The following is a 15,194-nucleotide window of genomic DNA, read 5'->3' as shown; positions in this document are numbered from 1 at the left end:
AGTTGTCAGTTTCATTAAGAGATGGTAAAAACAATAGGGCATAGTTGTCAGTTTCATTAAGAGATGGTAAAAACAATAGGGCATAGTTGTCAGTTTCATTAAGAGATGGTAAAAACAATAGGGCATAGTTGGCGGTTTCAGAAAGAAATGGGATAAACAATAGGGCATAGTTGACGGTATCGGTAAGAGATGGTAAAACTATAGGGGATAGTTGACAGTATCAGGAAGAGATGGTAAAACAATAGGGCATAGTTGGCAGTATCAGGAAGAGATGGTAAAACAATAGGGCATAGTTGGCAGTATCAAGAAGAGATGGTAAAAACAATAGCGTATAGTTGGCAGTATCAGTAAGAGATGGTAAAAACAATAGGGCATAGTTGGCAGTATCAGTAAGAGAGGTTGAAAATATATTTTGGATATAAGTTAATATTTTATTGTGTATAATTATATCCAGACATCTCTAACTGACAATGCCACCTATGCCCTAATGTTGCCTGCCTTTCTGCCTACCTCACATAACACATAAGTTTTGTCTGTAACGGAGTTCATGGTCAATTTAATAGTCTTAAGATATAGCCTTACTATTTACCATTACAGAGATTTGTTTTTTATTTTCAGCAAATCAAGACGGGGATAATTGACGTCCATCAGACGGTTTACAGTGCTGCCTTATCTTGTGTTTGATATTGCCTGGAAATACTGAACTGTGGCTATTGTGAGACATTATTGCGGTCATTTCACACAGTGTCAGGGAATATAAACTCTGTTTAATTTAACATCCTTCCAATGAAATTATCTGATGTTGACGGATCATATTGCTCATGTGACAGAAAGATTTTACTGCAGTAGTTAATTATGTCTAACATCGCAGGAAAATGAAGACAGGTCCTCGGTTCTCAATATCAGCTGGAACTTAACTGATGCAGATTCCTTCATAGAAAGGTATTGCAATGTGCATTTTATGCTTGCTTATACATCCTGTTGAAATAAGAACAACCCTGCCAGCCTTGTACTGGTAAACTTATTTCTGGTCTTGCTCAAATTCTTATTTTAGATAGCAGGTCTTTTTGGATTGTTTTGCTTCCAAGCATTAGTTTAAGAATTCAGGCTTGTTCTGCCGAAAGTATTATTTCAATGACTGATAATCCTTTTATATAGTTTTCTTAAAGGGGCTGTACTCCGTATGATGAAATAGCGGGGAAAAAAAGAAAATTGTCGAAAACTGACATAAACTTGGTATCGATGTGTACAATGCATCGAATCTAACTTACTGAAGTACCACATAGTTTACAATTAATTTATTTTTCACAGTTTTTTCGTATTTTTCCATCAAAAAAGATTACTAGGTATGTCTACCTAGTAGAATTAATTTCTTATGCGTGATTGGCTAGTCACTTGATATTACCAAGTTTGGTATATAGCTTAAATATTCCAACTGTTTAAGGTAAGCCTTCATAGCACAGTGGATACAACACTGGACTGCAATTTTGGCGACACCGGATTGATTTTTTTTTTACATTTTGGTATTTTTTTACAATTATGATATCAAAGAGTAAAACATTTTATTAAATGATTGTCCTGAGATTTGTTACAGAAAAAAACTTTATTTGGTGCCAATCTGGTGTACAGTCCCTTTAAAATAGACATGATTACCAAGAAATTCTGATCCAAAGATAGGTATTAGTCATGCAACTGTAACATTGTTTCATTCAATGAGTTGATGTATTTTGCACTGTTTTATCATTGATCAATATATATATATATCATGAAAGAAAGTGTTTTAACAATAAAATGCTCATTATGAAAAAGTATGAATACAAACTAAAAAGAAACTTTAACATTTAATTCATTGAGGAGAACTAACGTAGCATATGGCAAAAACTATTACATATGTACTGAAATGACATTGATGTATTTAAATGACACTTGATGCATCTGTGGGAATGATAAATGTGGTACAGTGTTGTCAAGCTGAGTACACGTGATCTGTTGTTAATCAGTAACTGCTCGTTTAAATACAATTATTATATACTCACTAAACAAAGTGAAAGAATAGAGGAGTGAGATAGTCAGTGGGTCTTGCCCTGTTGATAACTCATGAAAATGTCGACAGATTTGGAAAAAATTTTGGTGCACATGTTTTACACCACAAAATACAGGTTAAGTTAAACTTTGGTTACAAACTGGTATTTTTTGACAGAGTAATGGCCCCTTCCCATATTAGAATTTGTAAAAGATACAATGTCCAAACAATTACTAATGAAAGGGCGGACACATGCTTTTCACTATAGAATAGAGGACATGTTTAACTGTGGTTACAATCCACCAATGTTTGATGGGAGGTATGGTAGGGGAGTAATGGTCCCTTTTTAAAGAGTAGGTTTACCATTCCTGGTTGGCGGCAGCCTGTGGGGGTATTTGTCCCTTGTGTGTAAGCGCAAGTATTAACATATTGTCATAAATGCATTAATGAACAGGTGCATGCAAGAATCTAGTAACTATCTAATTTATAGGACATACTTTAGTCTTGCAAGCACCCTACAAATTACGTTATGGTGACCTAATGAGATGTACCTTCTAGGCCACCGCTAGTCTGCGATCATGGATGACCGGCGAGTTGCGGACTACTTCGTTGTTGCCGGGCTACCAGAGAACCCTTTTCCGCTGGAGGAGTTTTCTAACGAAGCAGCCATCAAGCCAACATACAAGCTTGACCCAATCACAGACATAACTGTCATCAACAAGTCTATCAGTGAGAAGGTGCCGCGGGGCTACACCCTCTTAGAGAAGACCCCATCCGACTACCCAGCGGACATGAACCATGGAAGTCTCCGCCAACATGAGATGTACATTTGCTACAGGCGTAGTCGCGACAAACCACCTCTCACTGATGTAGGGTAAGATGATTGGTTCATTAATGTAAGCAGCATGCGCAGAGAGTTGGAATTCATAGTCAAAATTATTTATATTGTGGAAATTGGGTACTATCTGCTTAAAGTGACACTCTTATTCAAAATCAATACATACACATGTATAACAAACATCAATTTTGACTGATAAACCTTTAACTATTTACTAAATAATGCATTTATGGAAAATATTAATTACTGATAACAAAATTGTAACTGTGTATTTAAAAGTAGAAAGCGCAAAAATATTAAATGATTGGTGAATACTTAAATATTTACTGTGGTCTACTATAGTCACATATAAAGGTAGAAATACCATGGTTTATGCTAATTTCTTTCAAATTAGACTCGTTATCCTTCATAAGAACCATTGTTTTCAACATTTATTCATCCCTTTTGAAATATCAAAACAATATTAATGTGGTAAATCTTATTTGGGAGTAAGAGTGCATATTTAAAGTAATATTATACATTAATTGACTAGTGAGCCATTGAATTTATCTGATATTCACTGGCAGAAAGTCATATTGACCGAGACACATGTTGACAATTAAATGTTAAGATTATCTGGCATCATGCCCCCAAAAATTAGGGTAAGTATGTCAGAAAATCTTTTTATTTTTTATTTGGCAAATTGTATTTGAGATTTTTCTATCAAAAATTATAAATAATGATATGCTTTAGAACACGAATACAATCAATATTAGCATCACTGATATCTTTAAAAGCCAAACACACCATGTTAAACTTTTAAAAGAAAAAAAAATCAAACGAATGATAAAAAAAATATTTCTCAAAGCAATAGAAAGGTTTACGGGTAGGGCAAACAAATTGGATAGGTCTGGATACTAGAAACTAACATATATATTTATTACGCTTGATCAGTCTTAAAAAAATAATAGAGAAATAATTTAAAGCAAAATTTTACACCGAAAGATAAGAATTAAGTATTAAGACTGCAATCAATCTGCTGTGTGCCATATGCATCAAGGATTATGATGAATGGCATGAGTGATTATATTGTTATATATCTGCAATGATTGGTATTACAAAAACAATATTTCCATACACCAAGGCCTTGACAAATCCACGCTTGTCAGTTAGGTGAGAAAGAGTCTCCAAATTTGAATATTAATCCTATTTATTTTCCAACCAAAATGATTGTGATAAACATAATATTTAAAATACCAGATGTAAACAGTCTAAACAAAACCAGAAATGTGATCTGATGGTGGGCAAGTAATTATATGGGAGTCACCCTGTTGTTGGTCGTTCATTTGGTTGGTCCGTTGCAATTTTCCTTGTCCGAAGCATAACTCCAAATCTACTTGATGGAACTTCGTACAATGATAAAGCCCAATGAGAGGAAGTGCATCTACAAGAACCATAAGTCTATTTTAGTGAATTACAGAGTTATTGCCCCTTGTTACATTATCATTGTATGGAGCATAACTTGAAAACTACTGATTGTTATTTAATTATTCTTCATTCAATGGTAAAGCACAATGAGGGGTACAAGAATCAAAACTCTACTTCAGCTAATCACAGAGATATTGCCCTAGTTTACTCAATCTTTTCTTGAGCATAATTTGAAACTAATAAATGGAAATTAATTAAACTTCATTCTTTGGTTAAGCACAATGAGATGAAGTGCAGTGTACAAGAAGAGCCATAACTCTATCTGACCTTATGACAGAGTTATTGTCTTTTGTTTCTTTTTCTTGTCAGTGTAATTTCTAAATTGTGAAATGGATTTTAATTAAACAACATACTTCGGTTTAGCATGGAAATGCAGTGTTTAATAACCTCGAAGTTATGGCCTCTTTTTCAAAGAAATAGTTTGCAATTCCTGTGTTATGAAAGCATTTGGGAGTATTCGTCACTCCTGTAGTTTAGTTTATTTTTTTTAATCAAATACACATGGTAGAACTCGTAGACTGTTTAATCGATTTTATGTTGTAGATAATTATTCAGGAATCAAATAAAACAAATGATTGAATATTGATTGTTAAATTATTTAATTACTATGTAATTATAAACTGGTAATAGGTCTAGTTCCCCACTTCTTTATAAATGAATGGCCCAGCAGTGAGTGACCTGGACTAGGTAAAAGAACACTGTTTTGAATCAAGCGAATCAAATTTGATCGTCTTTGATAGTAAATTTGAGTTGCTGCTAAACTAGCTAATTTGTAGTCAGTGTTACCTGATTTTGTTAAAAAAAAATGTTGAAAATGTAGGGCGAGTAATCTTTGTGTAGAGTGAGAAAAAAGTCAGGTTCACTTTGTCACTGGGCAAGTGACCCAAAACAATTCTTTTGAAGCCTGACACCTGTGAATCAACTGCCTTTTATTTTTTTGATTTTGAATATTAAGTTTCTAAATATAGCCATAAAAATTGAATTTTGTGAGATTTATTATTGCCTGGTTTCCAGGGTGCTGTACGAGGGTAAGGAGCGTCTCATGTCCGGCTGTGAGGTAATCCACACAACATACTTTGGAACACCTGCCAATGTGAACAACAGCAGTAATGGGCGCACATACATCACATACCGGAGGGCAGCGGAGAATGCCCCCAGTGACATGTTGGCTGTCGTTGATCTCTGTATTGTACTGGAAAATAAGGTTTGATAATTTTTGTGAGCAATATATTGTTGAAAGCAAGTTTAGCTGGAATATTCGAGGAGAGCTATACTTCTCACCCTGACATCAGCGTCACACCTTGGTTGAGGTTTTGCATGTTGGCATATTCTTGTCACTATCTCTGCAAATTCATCATTTATTGCTTTGAAACTTTAGATGTTTGTTCCAAACTATCCAACTGATTCATTTATGAAGTTTACTAACAATGTTTTGAAGATAATGCAAATTATGGGCCTTTATTATTCTGGTTAAGGTTTTGCATGTTAGCACACTTAGGTTAATATATCAGTAAGCACTTGATGTATTGGATTGAGAATTATTAATACAACAGTACTCAACCATCCATTCTACTTGAAAAACCATGTAAGATAACTCTATTTTGCATATGATGCAAATTATGGTCCTTTATTATTTGACTTAAAAAAATTCTGGTTAAGGTTGTGCATGTAACCACATTTAAGTCTATATCTCAGCAAATACATCATGTTTTGCATTTGAAACTTAAGACATGAGTTAGCAACTATCAAACCTACTTTATTAAGTAAGTAAGATAACTCTATCTTGCATTAATGAAAATTATTGGCCATTTTATTTAACTTTAAAATTCTGCTTACAGTTTTGCATGTAAGCACACATAGGTTATTATCTCAGCAACTACTTCATGTATTGCATTGAGACTTTATACAATACTCAACGATCAAGCAAAATTTATAAATTATCAAGTTAGATAATTCTATTTTGGATATAATGTAAATTAAGGCCCTTTATTATTCTACTCAGCAAATTCTGGTTAAGGTTCTTATTTTACAGTGATTCGTGCATGTTTCACCAAAACTTTGCAATCCTTGAGCTTAAAAGGGTGGAATAGAGAAGCGCACTGTCCCTGTGACAGCTCTTGTTTGTATTACAGTAAAATGTCAAATTATGTTCCTTTCCATGTTCTAGTTTATAAATGTTGCCTAGATCTCAAAATGATATGGAGATTTTTTAATTCTATAACTAGCTCTTTATTGCTTATTTTTACTTTATGGTTTTATGTTATTGCAATAACATAGTATTTTATATTGATTTATGGCATTGTACCTGAATGTTTTAATGATAAATCATGAAATGCTGCACAGAGGATGAGACATACTGCACATGATTTGGCCAAACATTTTAAACCCAGTTGAAAAGCAGGTAGATTTATGTTTTAAAGAAGAAGATTTTGTGGTTTATGTGTGTGTGTGTGTGTGGTATGAGATGTGGTAAATGTGAGCGTGTGTTTGTATTGCAGGGAGAAGGCCCACCCCACTCCTACTGCCAGATACATAAGAACCTCAACAGGGGGCTGGTAAGTCTTTCCACCACACTCAATGTCTCTGTGGGTGTAAAATCAATGTTTGTCTTTGCTTTTAAAACAAATTTCAATGAAGATGACTCAAGGTAGAATTGAAAGAAAGAAAAGAAATCTGCATTTTCGTTGAAAAAAAATATGTGTCTTTTGTCGAAAAAATATAATAATGCAAGTTTACATTAAACTGCTTTGTTTCAGATGGGATCGGATGTTTATTTGTGCTACAAAAAGGCCATGACAAAAACAGACATCCTAGCCTACAAACCAGGTCTGTCACAGCCTTGTCACCATTCTTTATCTCTCAATTGTTAAGTTTAAATTGAAAAAAATGAAGAGGATTATTCTACTGCAGTGTTAAATATGCCCAAAATAAACCACAGCATGGTCATTGATGATTTTATAGTGGTGAATTGCAGATAATGATGGAACATTTAGATGATGAAACAGCAGAGCTTTTATCTCAAAAGGATCAAACTGTATTATTAATGTGAAAAAATACAATTTATCCATTCTGGGAGCAATTTTGTTCACTTGAGGGTTATTAATTTCGGGTCAATGCTTTTCCACCATTTAACTTGTTTTGTGCTGAGAACACATTAAGGTAGAAACAGTATGATATATTTGTAGGAAAGCTTATGTAATCCTAACATGAAAATCATGCATTCATGTTTAAAACTGAACATATGTTCTTAAAATGCATGAAAAGAAAATGTATTTTATTAGAAGTGTTAGAACCCTTCTAAGAATATTGTTATAACTGATAACTTGTTTGCAGCTATCCTGAATCGCTACCCTGCAGAAGATTACGCAGACTTCCCGCTGCCAGAGTCCGTCTCGATGTTCTGTCTGCCGATGGGGGCGACAGTGGAGTGCTGGTCAGCCAAGGCTCAACACCCATACCCAGTGTTCTCAACATTCATACTCACTGGCATTGGATGGAACAAGGTCAGTACGGGGGCTCCATTTGTAACACTAGTGGCTGATGAATGATAATACAGTGGTGTTTGTTGTCAAGTTTGATTCTTTGGTTTATGTACAACAATGTATCATCACTGGTTTTGACTGTTGTCTCAATGACTGAAGTGAATGTGAGGTATAGTCCAGTATTAACGTCTTGGATATTTCAAGATTTCAAGCGAGTCAAAGTTATTCTATGCCTTCTACCGCAAAACTGAAGTGCCCATTCTCTAAAACAACTACCATTTATTCGAAAAACACCACCTACATAACCATGTAAAAGTACAACCTGCTACACGCTTCTCCTATCTTAATACGAAAGTGAGCCAGAGTCATGAAACAGAAGCAGAATGTTATCAGCATGTGTAGTTGTGCATCATGATGTTTTTGGCTATGCGCAGCAGAGTTATGGCCTTTGACATCATTAAAAATATGCATCAAGAGCATGGAATTTAGTGTTACACTTATCTGCATTTTAAGTTGTACACCTTTGGATCAAGGTCAAGATATCTCTTTAATAAAAAAATCATATCATCATAACAGTTCAAATTAAACGATAGTCATAAAATATTGTATGTAGGTATATGTTGAGATGGAGAGATTGTGCAACTGGTAATTATGATGCACATTCATAGACTATGGAAGGAATAATGGCCCTTGCTTTTGTGACAAAGGCAGCAAGTTGGGGTATCTGTGTCCTATACAAAGATTCCTAGTTTAAGATAAAAGTTGATATGAATGAACATTTTTATGTAAATTGAAAGTAAATTCTGCATATGGCTACCTCCACTATGTAGGTATATGGAGCCGCTATCACATTCTACGAGGAGTACTCGGAGGACAAACTGACAGATCTTCAGATGCGCCATCTTGGCCTGAAGAACAAGCACATTCGGGAGCAGTACCGCATCATGAAGACCGTCCACTCCAACAAGTCCATCTGCCTGCTGTCTCGATGGCCATTCTTTGAGGCGTTCAAGCATATGCTTCAGTACATCCATCGTATCTCGATTACCGGGCCTCACTCTGTACCCATAGAGAGGTAATACATTATGTTACATTACACATTCAGGACCAATCTTATCAACAAACTTACTGGAAGATGTCTCCTTGGAATCAATCAATCATTTTGAGAAATTATAGAACTTGTTTCAAAAATAACTTGTTGATTGGTCACTTTGTTTGTGATTGCAATTTGAACTTCAGTTTAATATGTGGCTGTAGACTTATATTGAATTGAAATTCTTGATTGGGCCACAGATTGTATGATCTTTTGTTGCATGCTGGATGATGAAGTTTTTATGCCCCCCTTCGAAGAAGAGGGGTATATTGCTTTGCACAGGCATGTCGGTCGGTCGGTCGGTCGGTAGACCAAAGCTTGTCCGAGTGATAACTCAACAATTCCAGGACGTATGGTCATAAAACTTCACATGAAGGTTGGGCCTGACCAGTAGATGAACCCTATTGATTTTGGGGGTCATCGGGTCAAAGGTCAAGGTCACAGTGACCTTTAATGGTATTTTTTTTTTAAAGCTTGTCCGAGTGATAACTCAACAATGCCTGCACCCATGACCCTCAAACTTGACATGGAGGTTGGGCCTGACCAGTAGATGACCCCTATTGTTTTTGGGGATCATCAGGCTAAATGTCAAGGTCACAGTGACCTTGAATGGTAAAAGGTTGTACGAGTGATAACATGACAATGCCTGCACCCATGGCCCTCAAACTTGACTTGGAGGTTGGGCCTGACGAGTAGCTGACCCCTATTGTTTTTTGGGCTCAATGGGTCAAAGGTCAAGGTCACAGTGACCTTGAATGGTAAAAGGTTGTTCGAGTGATAACTCAATAATGCCTGCACCCATGGCCCTCAAACTTGACTTGGAGGTTGGGCCTGACCAGTCGATGACCCCTATTGTTTTTGGGGGTCATTGGGCCAAAGGTCAAGGTCACAGTGACCTTGAATGGTAAAAGGTTGTCCGATTGATAACTCAACAATGCCTGCACCCATGACCCTTAAACTTGACTTGGAGGTTGGGCCTGGCCAGAAGATGGTCCCTATTGATTTAAGGGGTCATTGGGCCAAAGGTCAAGGTCACAGTGACCTGGAATGGTAAAAGGTTATCCGAGTGATAACTTGACAATGGCTGCACCCATGGACCTCAAACTTGATTTGGAGGTTGAGCCTGGCCAGAAGATTGTCCCTATTAATTTTAGGGGTCATTGGGCCAAAGGTCAAGGTCACAGTGACTTTGAATGATAAAAGGTTGTCCAAGTGATAACTCAACAATGCCTGCACCCATGGCCCTCAAACTTGACATGGAGGTTGGGCCTGACCAGTAGATGACCCCTATTGATTTTAGGGGTCAAAGGTCAAGGTCACAGTGACCTTGAAAGCAAACTCGACAATTCTTGGACCTATGGTCATCAAACTTGACATGAAGGTTGGGCCTGCCCAGTAGATGACCCCTATCGACTTTGGGGGTCATCAGGCCAATGTCACAGTAACCTTTAACGCAAAAAGTTATCAAATCTTCCCCCACTGATATCTTAACAATGCCTGAACCTATGATCATTAAATTTGACATGGATGTTAAGCCTGACCAGTAGATCACCCTTATTGATTTTAGGATTCATAGAGCCAAAGGTCAAGGTTACAGTGATCTTGAATGGTAAAGGTTGTCCGAGTGATAACTCAACAATGCCTGAACCCATGGCCTTCAAACTTGAATTGGAGTTGCATCTGACTTGTAGATGACCCCTTATGATTTAAGGGGTCATCGGGTCAAAGGTCAAGGTCACAGTGACCTTGAACGAAAAAACATGTCTTGTGATAACTTGACAATGCCTGCACCCATGGCCCTCAAACTTGACATTAAGGTTTCATGTGACCAGCTGATGACTCTGGATTTTGAGTTCATAGAGTCAAAGGTCATGACTGTCATATCACACTTTATCCTCACACTTTAATGGTCATAATCTTAAAACAGCAACAAAACAGCTGTCATTTCGGTCCATGCATATTTCATTCAATTGTACATATAATCCTGACAACATGGCGCTCAGGGGGGGGGGGGGGGGGGGGCATAATGTTTGACAAACATCTCTTGTTATTACATGTATCAATTTATATTACATGAATTGCTGGCTCTTCTAATGTAGAATTTGCAATAAAAGCCTTGTTTTACATTGATATAAACTATGGCTAGACAGGCTTAATTCAGGTTAATTACAGGGTTATACTCAGGAAAATTCAAGAATACTCTGATATGCTATACAAAACCTATCCTTCCTGAATCAAATGACTTGACAATTGTTTCCTGGTTTGAAGGACCAATTACTGCATTCCTCTTTTTGTGCAGGATTTACAGTTTATTATTATTCCTTCTGTGAACTGATTTATGATGGCCAAATACATGAACACTAATACTGACATCCCCTGTATGTTGTATTTTCCTTTAGGCACATATCACACTTCATGTACGACGTACCGTACCCGTCCCCCCAACGACCCCGGATCCTTGTGCAGCTCAGCCATGATGCTATCTCACTCGCCATGCCCGAGGACTCGCCACTACCACAGAGGTAGAGAACTTTTATTGTCCTGTCCTCATTTTGTCTTAATGCTAAAGTAGGTTTCTCAGACTACCATATATATCCTAATTGAAGTTTGTGAAATCTACTTGAGCATACTCTTGTTTACTAGATGTCAGCAGGTGTGCTTGCATCAAAATTGTGACAGACACAGCCGATTATGCTGCATTTTTAGAAGTTTCATTTAAGTGAACTATTGTCCAAATTCCAGAATCAAACAATAAGTGTCTATCAGTATATGAACATCTATAAGGACACGGTATACGGATATAAGGATACGGTTTTCATACAAGTTTCAAACTGTATTCTTGTTTTTTTTATAAGGTTACCGTAAATGACTGGTTATAAGACGATAGGGGGTATTAGACGCAGGGAAAAAAATATGTGCTAAATCGGGGAAAAAAACTTTTAATTTATGTTTTGGGTTAAAAGACGCATAGAAAAAATGTCAAATTGTCTGGCATTTTCGGCCACCATGTTTGTTGACAGTGACAAAAAAAAAAAATTTCATGAAAATGGCGATGGTTATCTTTAAAACCATACAATGATAACACAAAGCAAAATAGGTTTCATTTTTATTCGTTTTATGTGATATAAAACATAACAGATTATTTAAAATAAATACATTCAACCAGCACATAAACAAATTGCACAAAGAAACACACAAATTGTCATTCACAAATCCTTAAATCGCTTTCCTCAAAGCCCTCAAATTCCTCGTCATCGTCGTCACTCTTGAAGAAACGCTCCATTTCATCCTCCGTCATGTCTTTGGTCGTCTTGTCCGTGTAGTAACCGCATCCATCATCATCTTCTTCTTCGTCTGCCTCATCTGTCTGTTTGTGCGCTGGGTTTTTGACAAACTCCTCCCATATGGTGTCATCTTCGGTCCCGTCTATAGCGTTTGATATGGAGCACTTCTTGAACGCATAAACAATGATCTTCGGATCTAGCTCTTTCCATGCGTCTACGATCCAAGCGCAGATTTGATCAAGTTCTGGCTTCCTTCTTCGCCCAGTCTTTGTGTAGGAGTGTGTTTCACCGGCCATCCAATTATTCCATTTATTTCTCAGTGCCACTTTCATCGGTTTGTTAATGGAGACGTCTAGAGGCTGTAGAATGGATGTCATCCCTCCGGGAATGACAGCTGGAGTTGTCCTTGACTCTTTCATCAACTCTTTCATTCCGGGGGTTGTGTGAGCCCTGAAAGCATCCAGGACGAGTAGAGAGTGATGCAGGTCTGCTCCTGGTCGTTCATTCCACACGGTTTTAACCCAGTCGTAGCAAAGAGCCTGGTCCATCCAGCCCTTTTCCTGCACACGAACGTGGATCCCTGCTGGCCATTCAATATTCTTCGGCATAGTTTTCCTCTTAAATATAACATATGGCAGGAGCTTGCCTCCGTCAGCTGTACAAGCCAACATCACGGTGAATCTGTTTTTCTCGTTTCCTGTTGTATGTATGGTTACAGACTTAGAACCAAGAGCATTCAACGTTGTTGACGCAGGCATGTCGAATGTCAGTGGAGTCTGGTCAGCATTGCCTATTTGGCTAAGTGGGAAGTCGGTGGCTTTTCTTTGGCGGATAATAAATCGCTGAAAGTCTGTGATTTTAGTCTCAAAATCATCTGGTAGCTTCTGGCTGATGTGAGTACGTCTTCGGATGGACAGCTGTTGACGTTTCATGAAGGCGCGGACCCATGTTGTTGATGCCTTGAAGGTTGATTGAACTTGATGTGTCTTCGCCAACTTCATAACCTCGAGATGGATATCAATCGTTGATACGGCAACACCCCCCTCTCTTCGCTCTTTGACGTATTGTAGAATAGCTGTCTCAATAGCGGGATAGAGCGCCCCCATGCCCCGGTTGGCTTTTCTCGTTTTCGTCATGGCCATTAATTCGTGCTTCTGTTTTCGTCATTTGCGTACGTTGATCTCATTCATGGTGTACTGGCGACCCGCTGCACGATTGCCGTGCTCTTCAGCATAGCTGATAACAGCTAGCTTTTCTCGTGCTGTGTACGATGTACGCACTTTCCCCATGATGGCACTAAAAAGTACCTAGTGTGACAATTTGTTGTTGGATGGCACTAAAAAGTACCTTTTATGACAATTTGTAAGATTCTTTCTGACAGTATATCGTAAACAAAATACGTCAAGAATGATAAGTTAAGTTTTGCAAAGACCTTATATTGTACGAGTTTGTTCTCAAAATGTCAACACCTACAGAAAAGAATAAAGAACGTGACAAAGTGCGAAAAAAACAAGACCATTATCGCAACAGTTTGTAGTATTGGTATGTTAACAGGTTAAAGGCAGTCGAGTTTTTCACACCTTATCGTACAACTGACAAAAAATATTTTGACAGTGCCCAACTTTGCTTTCTTATATGCAAGTTTAATTATTGTTCAATTCAATTTATTATTCAAAATTAAATTGAATAACTTTAATCGAAAAACATTTAATCCAAAAATATTTTTGTTAAAATTATAAACGTCTTACGATATACCGTATACCGATCTGTAACTTGCTGTTTTAACCCGTATATAATCGATCGATATGACGCGAGTAACTTCCCTTTCTACATAAATGTAAACAAACTCTCAGCTTAAAAATCGACCTCAGAAAAAAACTTTGAAAAATTGTTACGGGGTATTATACGCAGGCATTTTTTTGCATCGAAATCTGAGGAAAAAAAGGGCGTCTAATACCCAGTCATTTACGGTATATCTGCTATTGTGAGGGAGTCATTTAGCTTTCTACTTTCCTTTAAAGAAGCAGATGTATATTAATTGAAGTCTGTTTTCATGATCTGGTAAGAGGTCATTGACTGAGCCTCTCGAGAAACTGTATTGTGAAAACACTGTTTTCAGATATGTTAACATAGATTTGAATCAAGTACAGACTTGTGGAATTTAACAAGTATCTTCTGTATTTCTTTTAATCACAGCAGCTAGTTTATATTGATAACGAGGCCTTATTGCATTTGTTTGTTCCTTTACATGGTATAAATACAATGTTATATACTACTACCATTGCTGTATTTTTGCATTTCAAAAATAATATCCATTAGATTTTCCACTAACATCCTGACTATTCCCTATTTTGTTCATAAAACTACTTAATGCAATATGGGAATGCAATATGGATATTTGTGACGATGAGAAGTGACTGGACAATATGGAAATGTCATTGGTCTATAATTCCCAGGGCGTTTCAACACTGAAGATAGAGAGAGTTCTTCTCTCTTGTCAGGCTGCTTCCATTTTCTTTTGTCGCAGACTTCTCATAATCAATTTTTTGATGGCTGGCAATTATTATTGAATGAAATTATTTCCCTATTTACTGCAACAGGAAGGAAATTTATAAGAAAGGGAATCTCATTGTCTGCAATTTTTGTTTGAGGACGTCTCTTAACTCTAAAGTACCTGTACATAAATATCTATTTATCTTATAATTTGTTTGATGTGAATGTAATATATGTCTTATCTTGTCTCTCCATATGATCCTAGTTTTAAGTATATATATTTTTGTCTTTACCCGTTATCATTTTTATTCCTATTTCCTAGCTGTTACACATCTGTTGTTTTAACACATTTTGTTTAAAATTGTTTGTTGAAAAATCCCTGTGAGCTTATGTTTATTGTACATTGCTGACTTTGAATAAATCTTCTATTATCTTATCTTAGGGAGAGAAGAAGTGATCAAAATAAAGCAGTATGTATTAACCCTTGGAAAGTTGACCCCTTCAATACCTTCAT

At 36.8% G+C, this 15,194-nt stretch overlaps 1 protein-coding gene across 6 annotated transcripts in view; it reads left to right on the top strand.

Annotated features, from left to right (window-relative positions):
* LOC128227048 (C-myc promoter-binding protein-like) overlaps positions 1-15,194 on the top strand; it is a 54,951-nt gene that overhangs the window by 21,401 nt on the left and 18,356 nt on the right. For all 6 annotated transcript variants that reach the window (XM_052937238.1, XM_052937240.1, XM_052937239.1 and 3 more), the window contains exons 2-9: positions 619-942; positions 2,582-2,897; positions 5,343-5,532; positions 6,827-6,883; positions 7,085-7,154; positions 7,662-7,831; positions 8,641-8,885; positions 11,303-11,425. In XM_052937238.1, the coding sequence (XP_052793198.1) occupies positions 2,602-2,897; positions 5,343-5,532; positions 6,827-6,883; positions 7,085-7,154; positions 7,662-7,831; positions 8,641-8,885; positions 11,303-11,425 (1,151 nt within the window). In that variant the 5' untranslated portion in view covers positions 619-942; positions 2,582-2,601. The remainder of the gene's footprint in view (positions 1-618; positions 943-2,581; positions 2,898-5,342; positions 5,533-6,826; positions 6,884-7,084; positions 7,155-7,661; positions 7,832-8,640; positions 8,886-11,302; positions 11,426-15,194) is intronic.

This window comes from Mya arenaria, chromosome 3 (assembly GCF_026914265.1).
Source record: "Mya arenaria isolate MELC-2E11 chromosome 3, ASM2691426v1".
Lineage (NCBI taxonomy): Eukaryota > Metazoa > Mollusca > Bivalvia > Myida > Myidae > Mya > Mya arenaria.
Note: the sequence above shows the minus strand (reverse complement) of the source record. Positions and strands in the feature narration are given on the sequence as shown.